At 40.0% G+C, this 25334-nt stretch overlaps 1 protein-coding gene across 5 annotated transcripts in view; it reads right to left on the reverse strand.

Moving 5' to 3' along the window:
* The window catches only part of FAT1 (FAT atypical cadherin 1), a 122906-nt gene that overhangs the window by 38077 nt on the left and 59495 nt on the right, over window positions 1-25334 (reverse strand). For all 5 annotated transcript variants that reach the window (XR_011253526.1, XM_069573297.1, XM_069573294.1 and 2 more), the window contains 5 exons: window positions 23274-23588; window positions 6718-6779; window positions 4620-4949; window positions 4060-4270; window positions 1416-1555 (listed from right to left, as the gene is read on the reverse strand). Coding sequence is in view for 4 of the 5 variants with exons in the window: in XM_069573297.1 (XP_069429398.1) it covers window positions 1416-1555; window positions 4060-4270; window positions 4620-4949; window positions 6718-6779; window positions 23274-23588 (1058 nt within the window). In the remaining variant the exon portion in view is untranslated. The remainder of the gene's footprint in view (window positions 1-1415; window positions 1556-4059; window positions 4271-4619; window positions 4950-6717; window positions 6780-23273; window positions 23589-25334) is intronic.

The following is a 25334-nucleotide window of genomic DNA, read 5'->3' on the forward strand; positions in this document are numbered from 1 at the left end:
TGTCCCTGAGAAAAGAAGACTAGAATATATTTACTGGATTTTATGGGAATTTTAGTCATTGTATTTCATACGAAGCTCCTAACTACAGCAAGGAAAACTACAATTACCAGGAGTTACGTGGTAAGTGGTAAATACTACTTGTAGATATACCATCTTTAGGAATGAAAACGCTTGGCATCCAGGGTCATTTCTATGCTTTTAAGTTTCCTTTGCTAGACTTCTGGTTAGTCAATTACTTGAAGTGATCTCCATACAGTTATACTTTTTAACCTTTCAAAATTATCCTGCTAAATTCATTACAACTTTTGATGCTTTTACTCTCATATTCATGCTCTAGAGTCTAGCTTCTACAATGAGAACAGTTACCGACAAGATTGAATTAGTACTGTGTTGGCAATTTTACATGACAATCTCAAAATGACCCCAAAGCACGATTCATTTATCAATTCTAAATACACTAAAAATCACAAGCATTTGGAGAAAGAAATAAGGTCATTTCACAACTGACTTTAAATTATCTATTCATTTATTAATTGAAAAGACGTCACAGACCATAATTTTTATTCTTCAATACAACTAAATGATTTAGCAGATGATCTGTCTTAAGACTTAAAATATTATAATCTAAAGACAGGAAATTGGAATTCATAAGCATTTTATCTTCTAACATTTAATTTCTTCCTTTTACCTTTCAGACACAGCAAATCATACACAAGCCTTTAGCTTCTACCATTCTAATGTAAACTCAAAGAGGACAGGACTTTGTATCCTGCTATTCAGCTTTTGGAACAATACCTGGCACATAGCAAGAATTTAACAAGTTCTACAACCAGCCCTCACCATGAATCAAAGCGAACTGATATGAAAGAAGAGAATTTAAATGTAATTTATAGGGCTCTGACATTTCAGTTGGAAATTCAATGATCTAACCATGTCTTAATCATCAGACAGGAACAAATAAAGATGTTAAGAGGAATTATTAGAACAGTTTAATCAGTTATTTTACACAACCAAAGGTAGACGAGGGGAAAAAACAACCCAAAAAGGTATTTTAAAAGATAATCACTTAAACCAGTTTTAATGCAAATGACTTGGGACAAGTCATTCTCAACAGTGATATACTTTATACTAACACAATTCAAAATGAGTGTTAAAAGATTTTGATGGCATAACAATCTGTGGGGCTTTTTTAAGTCTACTTTCAAATTTTTTAAAACTGGCTAATTGCATTCAAAACCTAAATCAGGATTTATGGTGAATTTTCATTCCATAAATAAAAATCCTCAATGTGTACATATATATAAACTGTATCAACACAGTAACTTCTGATGTGGGAATCTCAGAGGGCAGAATCAACTGTCCCCATTGCTGTGGACCCCTAGACCAGAATTCTGGGCCATCAGCCATTCACCTACCTGAGTCAGTATAGAGGTGGTTCCATCTGTAGCCTCAACTGTGAGGTTATAGTTTGATTTCTGTTCTGCATCAAGAGGCTTGGCAATAATGATGGTTCCAGTGCCCCTGTCCACATCAAAGTGACTGTCGTAGTTGCCACCTAGTTTAAGTTAGGACAAAGAGAAGTAAAAACAGGTCTCAGGATGAAAATCTACCATTTATTTTGTGGCTTTCTAATTTTTAATGGTAGTTTAAAAAAAAAAAGAAGAAGAAAGAAAAAATTCTGATATAGTGATCAAAGTCATTCCAAGGAGCTTTCATTTTGAAAGACCAGAAAACAAGGACCAACTGGAAAGACAACATTTGCTTACTGAAAAAAAAAGAAAGAAAAAAAAAAAAAAGGCTGATCCATGACTGTTGAGGAGGCTACTAAGTGAGAAGCAGCAAGAACTGAAAACAACAGCAACAAAAGAAAACATTTCTAATTCTACCAACCAATTGCTGAATTACGTTCAGTTTGTTTCTTCAAGGGTTCTGAATACCTCATTATACCTCAGTAGCTACATATCACGTCATTTAGTAACCAAAGGTGGCCACTTAAAATTTTACTTAAAAAATTTTTTTACTTAAAAAAATTGTGACAATTAGAGCATACAGATCTAATAAAATAACTATTAAAAACAAATGTTAACTTTGAAAAAAATAGTAGTAGTTAATATCAGTTAGTCCTGACTCTACACTACTGGAAAATTTTTCCCATTGCTGTGGCACCCAAAGCTTAATGAAGCAAAGTTTTCTATAATATTAACACTACCCAAATGCATTCCCCATCATATTCCAGATAAAACTCTCTTTTCAAAGCTATTGAACTTGAGATACTTATACCAATGAAATGAGATGGCATGAAAATAATGTCTAAACATCATGATGAAGTTCTATTACTAAATCCAACCAAAAAGCAAAACAGCACATGCACAAAACAGAGTGTTCAGTTAAATCTAAAAATCCAAGGATCTACGGATGTATGGAAAGTCAGTATGTTTGCAACTTGGATGGATGAGAATGGACCCGCTATGAAAAGAAAAAGTAATGAAAGATGGTCACTGGAAAGAATAAAGTTTGAAAAAGGGCTGTTTTTCTTTAGATCTCATAATCTGAGGCAAATTATGTGATCTCAGCAGATACCTTCTGCTGTACAGTTCAGGTCACAAGTCATCGGAAAGATGTAAAACACTTCTCTAGCAAGTGTGTCTCCTGGCACAGCCAAAAAGAAGCAAGCATGGAAGGCAAGCACAGAACAAGGAGAGCAATCAGTCACAGCAGTTCCCAGGGCAGTCAGCTCACACAGTGGCAGGGTGGGAGGGGGGTGGAGGGAGATGGGTGTGGAGGGGGATGGGTGTGGGGGGGCGCATTGAGGGGGTGTGAGATGCTGCTTGGGGGCAGCCTGCTTATCTGGAAATGCGACAGGAATTAAGGCAAAGCAAGCCAACTGCTCTCACTGCAGTTGACTATGAAGAGTCCTTTTTGTTCACTGAAAACTACACTGTAATGGTTTCATAGGTGTTGATAAGATCAACAATTTCATTCAAAGACCAAAGTTGGGAAAACAGCCCAGCTATCTAGAGAGAAAGTTTAAGGGGTACAGCCTGAACCCCGTGTCCCAGAAGCTTCAGCCCGCTGAGACAGCAGCTGGGGCAGGAGGGCTCGGAGATGAAGAAGGAAAAGGGATACTGGGTTCCAGCTGGAAACGACCTGAATATACTTCTGATTTTAATTATCCTTGTAATTAAAATACTGTGTAGACATAAGAATTAAAACACTAAGATATCAAAGTCTAATGTAAAATTGTGTTCAGGATGTTGTATGACATTCTATGTCTAGTTAAACTAAATGACAGAAGGAAAAAAAAGAAGAATTGGCTGAGGCATATAACTTTTTAAGCCTGATTTAATCTAGTGATCCTCCAGGTGGTACAGTGGTAAAGAATCCACCTGCAATGAGGGAGACATGGGTTTGATCCCTGGGTTGGGAAGATGCCCTAGAGAAGGGAATGGATACCCACTCTAGTATTCCTGCCTGGGAAATCTCTGGATAGAGGAGCCTGATGGGCTACAGTCCATTGGACTGCAAAGAGCTGGACACGACTTAGTGACTAAACAACAATCTAGTGAAGCCTGCTTCCTACTGAAAATGAGGCAAATCAAACTTAAAAAGTCATAGTTGACACTACCACTTATAAATTATTAAAAATACTGACATGTGACAATCACACAGGCAGTTATTTTAAACATTCAAATTACATTCACTAAAAATAGTTACATGCCATATGTCCTATATCAAGAAGGAAAAATTAAGAAGCTGTGCCTTTGGACCAAACATTTATATTTCTCTGTGTCCTTTTGATGTACTTTTAAAACCTTATTTTTATATTAACAAGGTACATACACAGTGCTTTTATTTTAAACACAGTACTCTTATTTTTATGTTGGATATTACCGTAAAAAAATGTTGCAGGCAAAATGATGCAATTTAAAACAAATTCTCCACTTACAGGTCTTACTATCAATTTTAAATTCTGAGATGTGCACAAAAAGCAGAAAACCAGAAATGGGCTCCCCTCAGTGTGACCTAGACAGGACAATGAGAGCTATCATGAACACTTACCGATGATGTCAAACCAGAGAGGTATGCCTGGAGGCTCAACAGATATGACTCCAATCATGTGAGCAACTGGATCACTTTCCATTACAGTAAAGGTAAAAAATGATTCTTCAAATGAAATAGGCTCCAGGGATGGTTTTGGTTTGGAAATCCATTCAATGTGGAGTCGAGTGGTTGACGACTTTTGGGGGCGACCATTATCAACAGCCTTAATCTAGAAAATGTGGGCAGAGAGGGGGGAAGAAAAACCGCATATGAAAAGTTGCATCCCATAACTGAAGCATGTATGGGTTTGGTCTAACACTGAACCAATTTCAAACACTTAATATCCCGTGCTGTCTACTCCATGTGTTTAATGCCCGATAAAAAGAGCAACCTTTTCATGCCTTGCTGAACAGAAATAAATGGAATAATGAAGGGAAAAACAAACCCACACTTCCCACTGTCAGATTACTACACCGGAGGTCAGTAAATGGAGAGAGAGAAAGTTCTGAGAGAAGAGATTTAAGACTAGATTAATAGTCAAAGCACTTTAGAAATTCAAAGACTAGATCTTCACTCACCGAAAGAATATCATATTCTCCAGCTCCAGAAAACTTCTTGGACAAAACCACTCCCGTTTTTGGCTCGATAAAAAATTTGCCATGCTCATTCCCCTCTTCGATGCTGTAGGAGATTTCTGCGTTGGGACCTTCATCTTTGTCTGTGGCGATCACACGATACAAAGGCTCTCGTTTGGCGCTTCTTTCCCGTTCTGGCTTTTCCCGCTCTGGGAGTCTGATCTTGTAGAACTTTTGCAGGAACTGAGGCTTGTTGTCGTTTTCATCAAGGATCTTCACGATGACTCTTGTGACGGTTGACTTGGGGGGGCTACCATTGTCTGTCACAGTAACCTGTTTTTTTTATTTTTTAAAAAGATAGTTATCAAGAAATGTTTTGAAGATATACTGTATACAAAGTGAGTGTCTTCCCCCTAATGATAATCAGCTTTTATATAAACCTCTGCAGCTCACAAGGCCCTATGGCACACACAAGTTCTCTGACCACTGCCCTCTGAGGGGGCAGGACCACCTCTTTACTTTCACACAGCATTCGGGGTGGGGGGGCGGTGGGCAGGAAAGAACCGGCTCTGAGCTCCGGCTCTCTGCTTACCCCGTCATCCCTCTTCAGCACACACCCTAACAGCAACGTGACAGCCACCAAAATGTTAAGCTCTCACAAACTTAGTATTTTTAAGCGAAGGAAGAGGCACATGAAGATTTTGCTAAAAACTTAAAGAGTCCTCTTATATATGTTTAAAAATAAAATCTTAACATGCTGCATTTAAAAACTATCACTTTTAAACCTCATCAATAAAATAAGTTAAATCAGCCAATTAAAATACACATTAAGTATAAGGAGCAAGCCTTTTAATACTAGCAATCATTTTGCTTGGCTCTCTTTTATTGTACGGAAGTTTTGGCAGAGAGGACACAAACACTTAAATTGAAGGCCAACTTATTAAAGAAGGTTTTCAGTAAAAGAAATGCAAAATAACTTTCATTCTAGGTATTCCTGTATTGAGTTTAGGTACGAAAATCTAAGATTCTTGAGGATTACACTGATGAATGCTTCTGTATGCATAAGAAACAATTTCACCCTCAAGTTACATGTTCATTTTCCCTTCAATATGTACATTAAAAGGAACGACCTCAGTTATTCTCTCCTCGCCCACATCCTCCCAAATTAATCAATGTAATACTAAAAACACTAAAGTAAACTGAAGTTTCCTGTGGAACTATGTTCCTTTCAAAGCTTGGCAGGTGTAAATTCTGTTGTTTATAAAAGTATGAATGAAGGTACCCTGAGGGTATTTGTCAAGACTGTTTAAGTAAAGTTAACTGCTTTAATTAAAGTACATGATTTTCCTTCCCAAACTCTCAAGATAAAACCGAATTGTATTTACTATTTTAAAACTTCTCAAAATGTTTCCTTTCGATCAGTTTTCATATGATCCATAGGGAAAAGGAAAAATTGAAGAGAAATACACCGTGTACTATGCTTTGTAGCATTCATGAAATTGTTCCTAAGTTTGGGGTCATAACCCGGCGCCAGTAACAAAGCTTTTCACATGTGACTTTAAAAAAAAAAAAAAAAACCAAATTCTTTTTTAAGACAGTCAAATCCATGCCAACTCTGGCCTTCAAATAAATTACTACAAAAGGACCCCAGAAAAACATACATGATATTATAAACAAACTAATCTTATTTCCCATCAGTATCTTAATATCATCTTTGAAGCCCTAAGTATCTTATAGCTGCTCCCATCGGCCTCTGACATTCACTGAGAGAACAGGCTCCACAGGTAACAGGCATGCGGTGCGGTTCTCACCAGGGTGAGCGGACCACAGAAAGGATGCCATCATTTGCAACCTGCGGCTCTGGATGTTTTGGCATCTGTTTATTTTCTGGGAATAAAAAGGTGTATAAGGGAGACCTGAACTATACTCACAGTGCTTTCTTTATTTTCCTGTTTCTTAATAACCAGAAGCTAATATAACAATGTAGCAGCAGCTATGAATGACTAATGTGAGACCGCTCTTTCTCATAATATTTATGATTACAATAGTCTTCAAATTATTACAATATCCTTCAAATTATTAAAAGTAAAGGAATGCTTACTTCTAATATGTGTTCATCTTGCTGCTCTCGGTCTAGTTTCCTTGCTGTGGTTGTGATGAGACCTATGAAATGATAACAGCTCATGAATCCTCACAAAATAAAGCACATTACAGAACGCTGTAACTGAAACCACACACTGAGAGGAGAAGTTTGAGCAAACGCTTAATCTATTCTGGAGTAATAAAGCATCCATTCATATATAGCTCATCATTTTATTGACAAACATACATATTATTTATTAACATATTTTATACTCTCTCAGGGCTTCTCCACTGGCTCAGATGGCGAAGAATCCGCCTGCCACGCAGGAGACCTGGGTTCAATCCCTGGGTTGGGAAGACCCCCTGGAGGAGGGCATGGCAACCACTCCAGTACTCTTGCCTGGAGAATCCTCATGGACAGAGGAGCCTGGAGGGCTACAGTTAGTCCACGGGGTTACAAGGAGTCGGACACGACTGAGTGACTAAGCATAGCACACCGAATACTTTCTCTTCTTAACAGTTCTTAAACACATGAGATAAATGACAAGGATTAAGTGGAAAAAATCAGTTACATTAAAAAAATTTGTTTAGTAGTTTCCACATTACATTTTCTCAGAAAAAAATTTTATAAAAAGATGAAATTATCCAGGATTTCCACCTCATCTGTATCTCCTGTGACTGCTGCAGAGGTGACTAAGGATTGACAGAAAAAGCTTCTGTAACTATATCGAAAAGGACTACTGGAAAATATAATGTTGACTATGATTTATTACCTCTGGGCCATCCACCCTCAAACATGAGGAACTGTCATAAAAAGTAATGGGATTTTCCAGTAAATGCTAGTCAAATAACTATCATTTAATTTCCCCAAAAAAGAAGAAAAGAAATGATCCTCAAAGAAACCCCATATCCATTATTCCTTTGATTTTCCTATCAAATAAGAATATCTATATCTATCTAAACTGTCAAAATATGTTGAAACCTAGAAATTAAATTTCATTAATTAATTTTAATTCATTAAAATTAATGAAATATATTCTTATATTTCACACAAATTAAGAACAAAATTCCCCCAATCACTAAAATATCCTCTGCAAACTGTGTTGATGATGGCTGGTATAAACTGACTGATTCTGACATCAGATGTGAGGATTAGGTAAGGCCTTTAGGTGGCAAATCACTGCTAAGACTAAGCTTCCCTTTGCCCAGTTTCTGTGGCTTTCCACAGAGAAATATCTCAAATAATTCATATTTAAGAACAGATTTTATCATTCTAACTGATTTTCTCCTATTATCCTAGCTAATTTCACAAAACTACCAACTGAAGGCTATTTAAAGCATTTCTCTAAACTTGTAAATGAAAGGTTTGTGTTTTCCTTTAATTCAAAGTCTTTTTTTTCCCCTTAAATAGTCACTAAGAATCTACATCAACATTATCTTCCCCACAATTCAGTGAAGCAACGCTCTCTTTTTAATAAGGACAACAAAAGACTATATTGTACATTAGAATCTGGGGTTTTTTCAAAACCGTATTTCTAGATTAAAAGAGGTTCAAGGCAAATGGTTCACAATGCTTAATGGTGTGAAAATGTGGCTTACTGTTGCACAGGCTTGATTTTCATTAGTCGAAAAACTTTTAAAGTTAATCCCCTTTTTCTTTCCTTATCTAAAGTTTACCACACTTTCTGATTGTGGTTTTAAGGAATTCAAAAATGACAGGAAATCGCTGTGATTAGTCCCATCTAATTGTCCTCATGTACCCATCAGAAACTTGCTCTTAACGCTAACATCGCAAGAGGCCACAGCTTGTCATGTTCACAGCAAAACAGGATTCTGCTCTTTAGAACATAATGATTCATTACAGGAAATCTTAGTAAATAACCTTCTGTGACCAATAAGTAACTATCTTAGCAAATATGGTTCCTCACTTTACAGTTTCCTTACAGCACATGAGACCGCTAAAGAGGATGACCTTAAGTCCGTATTACCAGTTCAGTATAAAGACGAAAGAGTTCCCCAGGTAGCTCAGCTGGTAAAGATCCCTGGAGAAGGGTTAGGCTACCCACTCCAGTATTCTTGGGCTTCTCTGGTGGCTCAGATGGTAAGGAATCTGCCTGCAATGCAGGAGACCTGGGTTCAGTCCCTGGGTTGGGAAGGTCTCCTGGAGGAGGGCATGGCAACCCACTCCAGTATTCTTGCCTGGAGAATCCCCATGGACAGAGGAACCTGGTGGGCTATAGTCCACGGGGTCACAAACAGCCGGACATGACTGAGCGACTAAGCACAGAAAGGCAAAAGGCAAACCTATCACCTGGGTTTGGAATTAACTGAATGTTCTATATACTTAAAATTAATTCTTCCTTAATTCAAATGGAATATTAATTCCATTTAAATGCAATGAATGCTACTGTTCCTTTTTTTAATCATCCCAGCTGCTCCTACTCATTCCGCAGCCTCTCAGTTAAAAGCTCACTTCTGAGGTCTCCTGTGACAAGCTTAGCCTGGGGTTCTGCTCCTGGGTTTTCCAGGCACTCTCATTGAGAGAGTACCACATGGGCACTCCAGTCACTCATTTAAGTCTTTTTTTGTATCCTTCAAAGTCCACAAGACTCTGCCTTTCCCATGTACCTTGCTTATATTATAGACCTTGGTGGCCCAGAGGTTAAAGTGTCTGCTTGCAACACAGGAGACCTGGGTTCGATCCCTGGGTCGGGAAGTTCCCCTGGAGAAGGAAATGGCAACCCACTCCAGTATTCTTGCCTGGAAAATCCCATGGACGGAGAAGCCTGGTAGGCTACATTTCACGGGGTTGCAAAGAGTCGGACATGACTGAGCGACTTCACTTGCTTATGTTGCTGTATCTCTATTACCTTAAAAACACAACTTAAATGTGTGAACATATGAATTTCTTAAAACCGTAAGACTAGATTTTTAACATATGTATTGGAGTAAGAGGCACATAACCTACACTAAACTTGGAAATGATATAAATTTATAGCTTATACAAGAGAGGACCATTTAACATGTATTTACAGGTAAGAGGCGTCAGGCCTTTAGGCCAGTGGTCTAGGTGACAGTGGTGTCCAGCAGAAGACAATTAGAGGCACAGATGTCAAGTGCAGAGAAGTTGCCAGAGGCAGAGACAGACTTAATTACAGCCCAAGTACAGAAAGGAGAGTGAAGAATGGTGAACAGCGCGTGTGTGTGTGCTTTGTCGCTTCAGTCGTGTCCGACTCTCTGCAACCCTATGGACCATAGTCCGCCTGGCTCCTCTGTCCATGGGATTCTCCAGGCAAGGATACAGGATTAGGTTGCCATTTCCTTCTCCTACCAAAAAATAAAGAGGAGGGTTGGCCAACCTTATTGAAGTGTCCAGAACGCCACGAAGAAGCCTCAGAAGCAAAGGAGGAAGTCCCTCTGCCAAGTAACTTCAGGGAAGCTTGGAAAAGATCAAGTGAGAGCCAGGGAGGCAGGAAGAAGACCAGGAAAGGGATTTTCCTAATGAGGAGGGGACGGTCTGGCAGGCTAGCAGAGTGTGCGCGGTGAGTGATCATAACCACGAAGGAAGGAAGACGAAGATCCAGACGTGGACTCACCAATACAGGAGCTGCGAGCCACCTACATGTAAGGTGTTTCAGCGCTTCCTTCCTACATTCACGTACCTGTACCAAAAGGACGCCTATCCCGAGGGCCACAGTTTCCTGGTCCCTAACACCACATCAGGGAGGGGCAGGGCAAGCCTGACCATGGGGTGGTGTGAGGTGCCCGCCCCTCAGAGAAAATGAGTGCTTCCTGTGGAATTTCCACACAAAATGAACTCTGGAGAGAAAACGGAATGCTCTAATGGAGCAGGAACATCGAGGAAGACGGTGGATGCTCTCTGCAGGGGCGCCTGACCTCACTGGCAGGCCACCACATTGGGAGCAGGACACGACAGAAATGCTATCCGAGGAACCATTTAGCTTCAGAATTCATGACACAGTCCACTTCCATTTTCACCTCTGGAATTTTTTCACATCTCAAGCCTGCTAATCCTCCGCCTTGCCTGCCTGACAAACATCTATTTTCAAAAACGAATCCAGGGCATACCTTTTCTACATACATGCTATTAACCCTGTCGGGGTGAAATACCTAATAAGTGTATCCATTTCTTTCTCTTTAAACACGGGTGCTCATCTGTAATGTTTACCACTAAATCCCAGAAGCAGCTATACTTCATAAAATAGTGCACTATTTCAGAAATAGAGAGAAGCCTTTAAGATAATCAAACTCAGCTACCTGAGCCGGAGACAAATTAAATTCTTCCAATTCACCAGTAAATCAGCATCAAAGCCAGGATTAGAATTTAGTTTTCCTGAAGCCCAGATGAGAGGTTTGGGGTCTAATCCTCCCTCCCTATCACATCACACTGTATAATTTCCTTCACTTTGGTATTTCAACACTCTGAAAATTCTCAACTGTCACATGAAGTTTAAGGAAAAAAAAAAAAAAGCAACGGTTAATCATTCGTCATTTAACAGGTCCAAAAAAGCACCTTAAAGAATAAAATAGAGTGGGAGAAGGCAGAAAAAAAGCATATGCAAGTGCTGCCTCTCGTAATCTCTTATCTTTATCTTCCTTTTCTCCTCAACTCTGTTAAAAACAGAAATGAAAAGACAAAAAATTTCCTTGCCCTACAAAACATCACATCCCATTTGTAGACCAATGCCATTATAAACAGAAATGGAATGAGACAGCAAATATAGTTTATTGTTGTTTACTTGGTAAGTTATGTCTGGCTCTTTGCAACCCCAGGGACTTGTAACCCACCAGGCTCCTCTGTCCACGGGATCCTCCAGGCAAGAATACTGAAGTGGGCTGCCATGCCCTCCTCCAAGAGATCTTCCCAACCCAGGGATCGAACCCAGGTCTCTTGCATTGCAGGCAGATTCCTTTTACCATTTGAGCTCCCAGGGAAGCCCTTGCTGCAAAACAAAAGCTAACTAATGCGTGGAATGAATTCATCTCTAATTGTTTTCTGGCTCAATAAATCCCCAAGTATTGTGCTATGAGCTTTAAATGTATTATCTCACTCGATCCATATGTGTACATATGGCGATACCTGTACCATAATAAATAAATATTTTTACAGGCTCAGAAATTAAGTTGCTTACTCAATGTCATCAAGCAAAGGGGCGAGATGGGAGCTGAGTAAACACAGAGCATCACAGCCTGAAGCCACATTAAGAATGAAAGAAGCCGGGGAGGGACGATGGAAGGCTCAGGTTCTGGAAGGAAGGGTTTGAAGTATCAGCACCACGGATGTAATGAGATGGCAGCTGGAGAAGAAAAAGCAAACGAAAAAACAGAACTTCTGGACAGGATTAAGGTCCAGCCGCCTGGAGAGAGAAAATGACTCGTGATCTGCAGAAGGAGTTTTTAAAGCCCCAAAACTATGAAAGAAAGTCCTGACCCTAAAAACGAAAAAACGCTGTGTGGCCATGCGTTCACCTTGCTTGGCGGGAAATTTACTTTGAGTCATTTTCCAGTTATTCTACTTGAAAATAAGCAGAGGAAGGAGAAAGATCAAGGAAGAGACCAAAAGCCTGCTCACCTAATTAACATCTCCCACTGTTCTGATTACTCCTGCAGCCAGTCTTCATCCTTTTGCTTATTTTAGAGAAATGCATGAACTACAGCAACATACATTCTGGAAAGACGCTGTGCTCACAGCACTCCTGGAGATGATGCATAAGTTCCACCTTGCGCACTGCGTGATACGCAGCCCCTCCAGCATGCGTGGTCACGGAGCACTGGAAATGTGGCTGGTGTGAATGAGACACTGACTTTTTAAATTAATTTAAATGATTTAACTCGTCTCTATTCCTTTGGAGAGTCTCCAGTTTCAAATTACGCATGTCAAAACCCAATTTTAACATCTACAACAGTCAGAATCTTTTTCCGTAGTTAAAATTTGAAGCGGTATTTCAATAGCAAACATATTGTTATATCAAGATCCAAATTCTGCAAGCAGCTGTCTTAACTCTAAATAGTGAAAATAGCAAAACTTTCCAAGATTTTGAGATGCTGACACTGTTCAATTTTTTTTTTTTAGTTTCCATGGTGCCTACTCTGAGTTGTTAAGCTATCACAAAACTACAGGAACTAATCAAATGTATGGACAATAAAGGAGGCAATACATCAGTAATTATTAGTAATAACTGTCAGTTGACTGTCTAATTTTTTACTCTAATTTTTGGAAAAGACCCTGATGCTGGGAAAGATTGAGGACAAGAGGAGAAGGGGGTGACAGAGGATGAGATGGTCGGATGGCATCACCGACTCAATGGACATGAGGTTGAGAAAGCTCTGGAGATAGTGAAGGACAGGGAAACTTGGCGTGCTGCAGTCCATGGGGTCCCAAAGGGTCAGACACGACTGAGTGACTGAATGCCACCACCATTCCAATTTTTAAAATAAAGTATTAAAGCAAGCAAAGGACAGTGAGACAGGAAAGCCAGAGACACTGACTGCAGAATTCCATGTGGAGCACAGGACAAATACTGTTCTAAGGGACTTTCTAGCCTCAGGTCTTTGTGCCCAACCAGCTTTAATAAAGTGACAGTGTTCTCAAAACAAGACTGCTAACTGCAACTTACACAGAGCACAGCTACAAGTCCTGAGGTCTGGACAGTGGGTAGACAGAGGACACCACAGGAGTGGGGAGGACAGAAACCAGCCCGAGGACAGTGTTTTCCTATTCAAATTTCTAAGACTCCTCTTCCAACAGGTGCAATGGAAATCGTATGAATTTCGCTAATTTTTGGACAAGTCAACTGGAGAGTAAGTATTAAGCAGTAACCACATCCTCCGTATCATTGCTTGGTTCTCACCTTGACCCTCCAGGACCTTAGCCAGGCCTGAAAGACCACAAAACAAGCAAGATGAGACGAGCACCCGTGGTGGAAAGGCAGAGCAGACCTGCAAAGGCAGGCAGGGAGGTGGGCATTGCCACCGGAGTTCGCGTCTAAAAATACAGACCGCCTGACAGGCCATGAGCGCACTTCCCGTTTTCCTACAGTTATCACTCAGCATCCGTCCCCTTGGAGCTTTGGCCCTTGGGCCCAGCGATCCTCTGCAGCTCGGCGCTGTCTTTATTTAGGTGGTGTTCTAAGGCTGCATGCAACCACAGCCTGTCTGGAGCTCTCTTGGCAGCTGCCGCCATCTGAGCAGCTATTGTTTGTCTCTGCAGTCCTGGTGCCAGCGGGATTAGGCTTGGAGCCAAAAATGGAACTCTATTCATAGGCTGTCAAGGCTGGAGGGGCGCTCGGAACTCATTTAGTTCAAACTTTCACAGTCCCGTGGAAAACCCTCAAAGAATGAAATCAAATGACCAGCCTAAAGTCACACAAGCAGGGGCTGAGCAAGAATTTGCACCCTGAAATCTCTAGACTTCTCTTCTGGCTTTAATTCTATCTTGACTAGCTGTTTCTCACTGAAAAAATGGATGGTGCTGAGACATGAGATAAACATAAGATCAAAAGCCAAATGCAATTTACTGGGAATTGCCTTCAACATTCCCACAAATGTCAGATACAGCACTGATAGAGAAGGGAAGAAACCCAACCCATTTTATAAAGTTAACATCATGTTAATGTAAAAGAGGCTAATCTCACTTAGGCACTTAAACGCAAAATCTTAAAATACTAGTACTTAAAATAATTTTAGCAAATGATATTCAGCAACATAGAAAAGAACAGAATACTCCTTGAAAGAATTTATCTTAAGGATCCAAGATTAACAGATTTTGGGGGGGAAGCTTATCTATTCCAACATTTGCAGAAAAAGCAGTGCACAAAATCTGATTTTTATTAGACTTTTAAGGATAACATACTTCATGGTAAAATAAAAAGTAAGCAGGAAGAACAGGTAAAATCTATAGAGTCTTCCTTAATATTTGCAAATATTTGGGAAAAGACCACAAAGAAGTAAACTTTTTTTTTTTTTTTTTTTAATGAATTCCTCCCATTGTAAAGTGACTGGCCCTTCATTTCCTTCCTGTGCAGCTATCAAATGTTACCGGAAACCCTCGGAAGTTGTTTGCAGCTATAGCTGTTTCCTATTGCACTTTGTTCAGCCACAATAAAATGCGGCTTTTTCTCTTTGATTGAGAAAAAACAGTTGTAATATGACACTTGACTAGAACATGGATGGTTACCCAGCATACCTATTCACTATTATAGCATTTTATGACTTTCTCATGCTTTAGGGATTACTATATATATATATGTATGTGTGTGTATATTTTATATACACACACATACATTATTCTATCTGCAATTAAAGAACATTTCTTACACTGAACATAAAATAACCCTACAGTATTCTATTCTGCATGTAAACAAATGAATACAAGGTCCCTGTATAAAGCTGCCCTCTACAAAGCATATGAGGCTGTAACTTGGTTAATTTGAGCATGAACATCTCAATGCAGAATAAGGAATAAACAGAAATGGAGAAAATGGTAAAGATTTGATAAATATACATATAACCAACTGTGAGAGCTGGAATTTCAAGCTCTGAAATATTTTTAACAGGATATAATAGCACAAAGAAGTGTGAAAATCTCAAAACTTGAAAATACTTTATCTTCTAATGAGAAACAGTTATTTCTCAAAGTAGAAGAGATCTGAATAACAGTCTATCATCAACTTGATAAACGTCTTCTGAGATTTCAACTTTGGTAACTAATATTCTACTCCTATTCTTTAAAGAAGAATTTTAATAACCTGGAGAAGCAAAATACAGATCTCATCTTTTTTAAAGTATTCACTGCTTAGAGTAATGGAAAATAAATTTAATTCTTACTTCAGGAATATCAAGTATTCTACCCTCTCAGAAATAAATCAGCAGTACCACCAGCCCAACTAGTAAATATATCAACATATAAAGGGTTGGAAAACTACTGCCAAACTGATTTTGTATAGCTCACAAACTAAAAATGGCTTTTACATTCTTAATCAGAAATAAACAAAAGAATATATTGTGACACAGGAAAAATATATGAAAAGCAAGTTTCGATGCTCATAAATAAAGTTTTATTGGCACACACAGCCATTCTCATTAATTCCCCTGCTGTCGAGGGCGGCTTTCGCTCTGCAGTGACAGAGCTGAGTGGCTGCGACAGAGACTGTGTGGCGTGCAAAGCTGAAATTATTTCAGACTTGGCCCTTCATGGCAAAGGTTTAATGATCCTTGCCGTACACGGTTAATAAAACAAGTTTAAAAACTTAGTGTTATTTACAAGCTTTGTGCTTTTCGGTCTGAAAATATTACTAGAAGTAAGATTCGCCTAAAAAGCAACCATCATATAATTCAGCAAAAAACAGAGAAGGTACAGAACAAAACAGATCTGAAACCACATGTACATCCCAAACCCGAAAGCCCATCGAGTGAACATGGGATCCTGCATCCAGAAGCAGCGGTCATGAAACTCGTGTCTTCCTGGCCCTGACCTCAGGTGGCCTCTGCCTCTCCCTGAAGCCCTGTGTAGTGGCGGTTCACTTGCTCAGTCGTGTCCGACTCTTGTGCCTCCTTGGACAGTAGCCCGCCAGGCTCCTCTGTCCATGGGATTTCACAGGCAGGAATACTGGGCTGGGTTGCCGTTTCCTTCTCCACTGAAGTCATATAATTTACTTGAAAATTGGGAAAAACACAAATGGAGAAGACAGCAGACTGTTGGCATTTGCAGTCTCTGCCTATCTCACAGGGTTTCTTGTAAAGATCAACTAAGTGAGGCTGCTGTAATATATATAAAGTGCCACATGCTTAAGAAGCTACACTTGTCACTGCCCTTCTGGCTCCTGGAGAAAGTTTTATTTCAGCCTGATCTAAAAGTGAGGTCAGAGGTGGAAGAGTGGGACAGGAAAGACCAGAACACAGCACAAAGAGTAGCAAAAGAAGGAAAGCCAAGGGCTGCTGGTTTCTCTTTGGCCGTCTCCTTCAAGGTCAAGTCTCAAAGGCAACAAGCATGCGACGGTCTCACAGAAATCAGCCCACAGGGACGGAATCTGTGGCTTCTGTGATTCCAATGGTGCCACGTGTTTCAGATCTAATAATAAGAGATTTAGAGTAGAGATCAGGCTCCAAAACACCATGAAATCTCAACTCTACAGAATTGATAAAGAAACAGCTAGGAAAACAGTAAGCTGAAACAGCCTCAAGAAATTTTTAAACCATTTAAAATTTTAAATAGGTGGAAACAGATCCAATAGTTGTCAAAGAGACTAAACCCTTTGAAGATGTTCTTGCAGACACACAGAAATCACATCCACAAACACACTCTATATTCAAAACGGACACCTCTGCTTAATACACATTTCCGATGAATTTATTTTTAACCATAAAAAATTTCTTTTTCAGTGTTTGTTCCCCAACAGGAAAATGTACCCCAATGAATGGGAACATAGAACCCCCCCCCCTGCAACAAACATTTACTAGACAGTGTAAATAAGTGGATCCGTGAAGTAGGTATGAAAGGTACGTGGATGTGTACCTACATTCTTATAATAATGTGGCAAGCCCATCAATGACTACAATAAAGTAACTTTCCTAAGGTACAGCCTCTGATGCTGCTGCTGCTAAGTCGCTTCAGTCGTGTCCAACTCTGTGCGACCCCGTAGATGGCAGCCCACCAGGCTCCCCTGTCTCTGGGATTCTCCAGGCAAGAATACCGGAGTGGGTTGCCATTTCCTTCCCCAGCCTCGAATGCTAATAAGGGAAAAACCTGAGATATTTATCACTGTGTTCAGTATGCTACCACCCCAGCGAAAAAGATGAGAAAAAAAAAAAATAACGCATGCTTGTTTGTACATGAGTATAAGAAAGTACAAGCAGTAGTTGCCTCAAAGTGCTTGAAAATGTAGGCTTTCTTATCATTCAAGAATGGTGAGGCCACCAGATCAGAAGACTACTGTCACTGAAAAGACAGTTTATTATTCACTGCAGCCAAGCATCGGGGTCAGTCAGGAGGCAGAAGGAGCAGGAGAAAGAATGGGTCGCAACCTTCCCTGCGGTTTCCGGGGAAAGGACAAGATGCTGTAGCTCACGCAGGGTTAGAACCGCCTGGTATGAACTATTTCAGTGGGCGCTATAACTGTAGTGCTAACTACAGTTATTCTCCACTGTTATCTGCTATTTCATGCACGCAGACTACCAACTCTCAGAGCACCTCTTCACATGCTGAACAGGCAGCAGCGGCTCAGTAAACATCTGATGTGTAAAAAATGATTTGAATGGCAATGAATTCAGATTTCCTTCAGTCTGCGGGATGTTGTGATAATCACCAGGATTCTAAGTTTCTCTTCACCACTCAGAAGCAAGTAGACCCATTTTACTCCTTCAGATCTGCTCATCCAAAGGACAGGCATGCATTTATCAGTCTACTGAGACCCTGGTTATCTCATGCAGTGTTAACAGAGCAGATAACTAACAAGTGCACATGTCTTCACTACAACATCCGTGACTCTCAAAAGAAGGTATGTTGAGTGGAAGGACCTTTACCGAAAAAAAAGTATATACTCTATGAGTCTATTTATAGAAAATCTTAGGGAAGGCCAACTAATAAACAGTGATTAAAGGCAGATCAGTGGCTGCCTGGGGGGCGGGAAGAGACAGCAATAGAAGGGAGAGGCTTGGGGAACTTAGCGGGAGACATGGGTAGCTTTGCTGCTTGACCGCAGTGATGGTTTCACAGCTGGGTAGCTATGTCAAAACTCATCCAATCACAAGCTTTAACTATGTGCAACTGATTGTACGTCAACAACACTCCAATACAACTTTTTCAAAAGTAAAGAGCAATACTTGCTTTGTGTCCAAAACCTGTAAAATACCAACACAGAGATTAGGGAATAAAAGTGTAGTCGTTTCTAAAGCACACACAGGCCCCAAATGAACACTTGGAAATTACATGCCAACTGTAAGCGACCTATCAGACCTCAAAAGTTCAAGCTGATAGCATTGACGAGAAAGACACTTTGCGCCTGGGAGTGCACACTGGTCCCCATTGTTTGGGCCCCCTTCTTCTCTGTCCTTGACATTCTGCAAAGGAAGCTGTGACGCATGTGTGTGCAGGAGCCAGGCCGCCAGGGCTCAGTCGATCTAACGCTCTCTGCTCTTGCCTCTCTCCCACCTCGAGCAACTGCATGAGTTTTGTTAAAAGAAGCAGATTTACCCTGATACTGAGCATAATCAAACAAGAAATGTTATAAGAACTTCTGGCGTTAACAAAAGTGTGTATTAGAAAAGAAAACTGGATCAAGTCGCTTTTGCTTGTCCCTTCTGTTAAAAGGAAACACCCTGCCACCCCAGCTATAAACAACATAACTGGAACCATCTGAGATGCAGAAAGGCAGTTCCAGGCACAAAATACATTTAAAAACGTTCATCCAAACTTGTCACTGAGAATCTCCAATTCAGCTGATCAAACCCAGTCCTAGACAAGGTTTTTTGGTTCCGTTTTTTAAAAAAAAAACAGGCATCCCACTATGACAATAGGAGAAAGAAAGGTTCTGGGGGGATGTTTCTTCCTCTCCAGGAGGACTTAGTGAGGTCATCTGATTTAAGTTTATACAGAACATTCCAAGGGATTGCACAGAGACTCTCCAAAATAGGTCATTATTTATAAAAATAACATAAATATTATCCTGAACCCTTCTTCTGGTATTTACGCCTTTCCACCAAGCACAGCCATTCTCTCATGCACTCGTCAAACTGGATTTCTTGGCCTCACCACTCCTTCCAACTGTCCCAACGTGAAGAACACCCCCGAACCCCTTCTCCCGCCATCCACTTGACTACTTGCTGTATCGGCACACTAACTTTTCCAAGGGGCCTCATCCTCCTTATTGTACCACCACATCTGTCATCATCACTCTCCCACTTCCTCCAGAGGCGTTTATTAGCACATGGGCACACATCTCACATCTACCTGTCTCTCTCTGCTATTTCATGCACGCAGACTACCAACTCTCAGAGCACCTCTTCACATGCTGAACAGACAGCAGCGGCTCAGTAAACATCTGATGTGTAAAAAATGACTTGAATGGCAATGAATTCAGATTTCCTTCAGTCTGCGGGATGTTGTGATAATCACCAGGATTCTAAGTTTCTCTTCACCACTCAGAAGCAAGTAGACCCATTTTACTCCTTCAGATCTGCTCATGCAAAGGACAGGCATGCATTTATCAATCTACTGAGACCCTGGTTATCTCATGCAGTGTTAACAGAGCAGATAACTAACACATGCACATGGGCGAGGCCGCGGCATCTCTCCCAGCTGCAAAGATGCTCATCACTAATCACAAAACATAAGGACCTGGAAGCCAGTTTTCTCCAAGATCTCAGAGGTAAACCTCACTACCGCCCACATCTCATGCCTTCCAGCCTGGTGATTTTCTCACTCTGCCATTAATAATTAAGCAACATGATTCTGGGACCCCAGGTGGGGTGATGGGTCAGTGCATCACAGGAACTTTCTTCTACCTGACTGTCTTCACCAGCTTTCACAATCTGGCCCCCAGTGATCCTGACCAGCCTACTGAAAGTCAGTCTGCTTTAAAAGTTCTGAGGCACATGTATCCTTTGAGGCGTTACATTTGGACCCTGAAGATCATGCCCAAATTATCTGCTGAGCTGCAGAAACAGAAGCATCCAGAGGCAGACCTTGTGGGGCTGTATATTTACTATCCTCTTTTACAGTGCCCATGCTAACATATGGGTATTTCTAGACTTTCAGAGACTTGGGTGACTTGTGATCAGACATTTTCACAAAACACAGTTTACTACCTGCTTCACAACAAATATTCCTGAGTGCTAACTACAGTTATTCTCCACTGTTATCTGCCTTCAACTCATCAATAAATAAAACCTCTGGGGAATCTCAATGTATTTTCCCCCGCTGTTTTATAAACAGGATCTATATGCCGCCCAAGGGTCTGGGAGCTAGCTGCGGACTCCGAAATGGGATTTCTTCTCCCCAAAGATAAGGAAGGGTTTTGAGGTTTCAGGAGACATCCCTTCTAAAGAGTTGTCAGGACAGACAGACTTAAAGGGAGTGGCGATGCCACATTAATCCCGCTTCTTCAAGATATAACACAACAGCAGCATCGTCCTCATTTCAGAGGCCGCAGACAGATAACCAAGGTTTCAAGGCTCCCCACAGTAGCTCTGACTTATATAATTTCTCTCAGTTGCTTTCTCCTTCTCCTCAAATACACATTATGTCCAAACATACGGTATCTGCTCAGATATTCCAAAGGGCATATGTGTAGCCTGCTTGCCTGTCTCTTCACAGAGGACTTAATCTAATCTACAAGAGAGATGATGTATAAAAGTGAAAACATTTTAAAGTCTAACTAATCAAGCAACTGTTTAAAAGGGGTGGTTATGTTCCTGAATTACCACCCCAAGGCTGTGGCTTCTACATTTCTCAAGGTCTGTGACCAACCCCCGTTTCAAGCAAATAGTTTCTTGACTGTGAAATCCTCCTCTGAAATTTTTATAAATATCTTATCTTTCTTCTTTAATATTTGACAGTGCATTCTAAATTTTTTAGCTCTTAGTTCTTTCCTTTTATTTCACCAAAAATGAGGCTGAACTGACTTATGAGTAATGCAGTGAAACAGTATAAAAGACACTGCTTAAACAAGCCTTTAGTAATCAGAGGTATTGTTGATTCCGATCTTTATGAAAAAGTAAAGTGAAAATTGTTCCTCACTCAGTTGAGTCCAACTCTTTGTGACCCCATGTACTATAGCCTGCCAAGTTCCTCTGTCCATGGGGATTCTCTAAGCAAGAATACTGGAGTGGGTTGCCATGCCCTTCTCCAGGGGATTTTCCAGACCCAGGGATCAAAGCCGGGTCTCCTGCACTACTGGCAGATTCTTTACTGTCTGAACCACCAGGGTCTTCTTGTACAATCTCTTAGTTCCAGCGCTTATTCCTGGGCTCAAGAAACCCTCTTGGCATCCTATTACTAACACTTCCAAAAGCAAAGACCCTAAAGTCCTGTTTCTCTCACATAATTAAATTCTTATAGGGCTCAATCATTCTTAATCAGCTACTGGTTTTCTAACAATCCAAACCTCACTCTTAATCTCCATCAGAGGAACACATCGGAATTTGGCCAAAGAGCAAGAGCATATTAATCTCAAGGCAAAAGTATAGTCAAAAATCAGTCTTGTTTACTTGTACTAATCAAGAAAGTCTTTAGGACAGGTTGGAATATGGTGACAAGAGGTTTAAAAACTAATTTTTTAACATACTTTTTAAGACACAAAATATTCAATACACACATGCTCCCTTATCAAGCATCTTTCTATAAGCATTTCAGTACATGGATATTGAACTCAAGCTTCTCTCCACCTTAAAAACTGCTTCCTTTTAAGTTCAACAAAGTAAATTATAAAATAAGAACGGTACAAAAAAAAAAGGAATAACAAAGACTGGCAAGGAAGCTGAGAATGCCTTCTTAATTCTGGTTTTTATATATTATTTCCTTGATATATCAAATAGACAACTCAATAACTGAACAGGACAGTTCCCCTAAATAATATATCACATAATAAGCAAAGGCTGGACAGAGGTATGTAAATTATAAACCTACCTCTTCATAATCTAGTTTATGGAAACTAGATTCTATGGAAAGTACTAACTCACTGAATAGTCGAGGTTCAAAGGCCAAAGCCCTCCTTCAAGAGAAGTTTTATCTTCCTATGAAAGAACTGTCCTCTTGGTGTCATGCGGTGGCTCCTATTTTAACTCTGATCAAGAGAGCTTGTAAACAGCACTTGCAAACTTTTCATGCATAAATGGTAGCTAACTTTTTACTACACAAAGGATAGCTCTGCTGAGCCTCTGTGCATGTGTATGTGAAACAGGATAAAGAGAACCAAGACTTAAGGAAAAAGCTGATGCACTGTCAAATGTAAAAGTTCAAACATTCATAGTTTATAAGGACTTTGGAGTCAAGGAATTACCTTCCTAGAATGTTGGACATTCAGAGAAAAAAATGGTTAGAAGGAAAATTTGACGTGTGAGTTCAAGAATTTGCTCCCAATTTGAAAATTACGGAATTCGGATCCTTTACTGCCTGCAGACACACAGCACTGCTCTATGGGAAAATTCCAAAACAACATTAAAAAAAAAAAAAAGTACTGTGAAGTGTGAAATAAACTCTTTTGATAGTTTTCATAAAACGGAGAGTTTGGAAAATGCAGCAGCAGTAGAATCCGCAGTTAAGTTTAAAATACATTACTAAATTTAGGAGCTATTAACAAAACTACAATATTTGCTTTTTCACCTGCAAATGAAACTTTACTAAGAAGCAAAGTAGTTTTATAAAAACAAATTGAAAGGAAAAAAAAATGGGGCTAAATTTTCATCAGAGAATAAAACCTTGTCTTGAATAATTCTAAAGGAAAATGATTTATCAAAAACGAAAGAAAAGTGGCAAATAAAGAAATTTAATTCTTAAATTTCCCCAAATCAAGAGCGTACAAGCATGGCTATTTCGTACATAATAGTATTAACACATACCTGTTTTAGAATTAATTGAGAAAAATCCCTGTGGATTTCCACTTGTGATTTTGTACGTCAGCTTGTCATCAGAGCTAGAGTCTGGATCAAATGCCTCGATCTGGACCACAGATACATCCTTGGGAGAGTTTTCCATTATTTCCGGATAATAAACAGGCTCCGACGTCTGCGGAGCGTTGTCATTCACATCCTCCACCTCTATGTAGACCTCTACAAAGGAGGACAGGGGCACCACGCCCTGATCAGATGCGTAGACTGTCAGCCAGTAATGAGAGGTCGACTCGCGGTCCAGCCGGTCTGAAGTCTCTATGACACCTGGCAAAAGAGGAAGACAAGCATGAAGCACTGTGTCAATAACAACCACCTGTCACTATGGGGAAGTGTCAGCCTACACGACAACTCTGACTTACGCAAGGCTCACAGCTAAGCCGTCTTAAGCAAACTCTCCAACCTCTCTGTGTCTTGGTTTCCTCTTCTATACAATGGGATAAGAATAGAATGCTGACTAAATGAACCAATACCCTTACAATGATTAGAATACAGCGCTTGGCACATACTATCACTCTTATAGAAGTTTCTGTCATCGTCAGTATTCGGTGCCAGGCACTATGTGGAGTGCTTTGCTTTACAAAATTTATCTGATTTAAGTCTCAAAACAGCCCAAAGAAATGAATAGGCAAATATGGTCTCTTATGTCCTGAAATCTTTCCGTTCCTTTTAATAGCCTTAAACAAATGGCAACACAATCAAGATGCTACAAACATCAGTGCTCTCACCATGTTACAAGCTCCATAGGGGCAGAGACAGCCTCCTTGTCAAATACCAGTTTACCCAGCACATTACTATTTCATTATTTATATCACTATTTATTAAATGAACGAACGAGAATGAATGTATATCTTAACTGGACTTGGTACAGAATCGTCCTCAAATGGACCCAAACTCGGACTTATTAAGTCAACTAGTGAGAAGTAGAGCTATAAAATTACAAAGAAGATGGTTAGAATGTCTGTAACATTTTGGCCCAGACCCTGAAATCACTCACAGGCTTACTTAATCTCAGGGTGATTAACAGCAGAAATATCCGTTTGTCTTGGGCAAACCCCACCTTTTTATTCAATGGTGTAATCTTGTCATCTGGTTTTCCCAAAATACATCACTGCATTTTTTTCTCTTGTTGTGCAGTGTGTGTGTGTGTGTGTACTAGTCGCTCAGTCATGTCCGACTCTTTATGACCCATGGACTGTAGCCCACCAGGCTCTTCTGTCCATAGGACTCCCTGGGCAAGAACACTGGACTGGGTTGCCATTTCCTCCTCCAGGGGATCTTCCCATCTCAGGGACTGAACCTGGGTTTCCTGCATTGCAGGTGGATTCTTTACCATCTGAGCCACAGCAAAGAGCATCACTGTGGGTTAATGCTACTTTTACTGTTCAATATGATCCAGGTTGAACTTTGGAAATCCTGCAACTCTAGAATCCCTAAAGTTTTCCAATGAATGCAGAATACTATGGAAAAAGTAACAAATATCAATTCAATCTGTGAAATGAAGCAGTCTTTATTTTGACCAAAAACACATCTGTATTTCTTACTTTTTGATCACAATGTAAATTTAAATATGTGCTTATCTGAGGTTATCAATATAAAAAAAGACCTCCTTTATTTTAAATGTTAAATAACTATATCTAACCCTCCCCCAAAAGTTTCCAACTTATAAAGAGCAAACCTAAATATTAAAATGTGAAGTGGATTATCATAAAATGAATATGTATTGCTATTCAGAAGCATTACGGCTACTGCTTCATTAATTCTTAGCAAATCCTCAAAATGGATCTCCTCCTAAAACTACAGAACAAAGACTCAGAACTCTTAAATAAAAAAGGAGCTAGCTGGTGTCTGCGCAGCAGATAAGTCAAACATGTTTTCCTTCTTCTCTTGTCCAAACATGAGTCTTTGCATACTGAATCTGTTCACTAAATTAGCAAAATCATATCTGTTTTTAGCCTGAAAGAAGAGTGCCCTTAGTAACCACAGGAAAGTAATCTTTTCCAGTTTTTCTTT

This window comes from Ovis canadensis, chromosome 26 (genome assembly GCF_042477335.2).
Source record: "Ovis canadensis isolate MfBH-ARS-UI-01 breed Bighorn chromosome 26, ARS-UI_OviCan_v2, whole genome shotgun sequence".
Classification (NCBI taxonomy): Eukaryota; Metazoa; Chordata; class Mammalia; order Artiodactyla; family Bovidae; genus Ovis; species Ovis canadensis.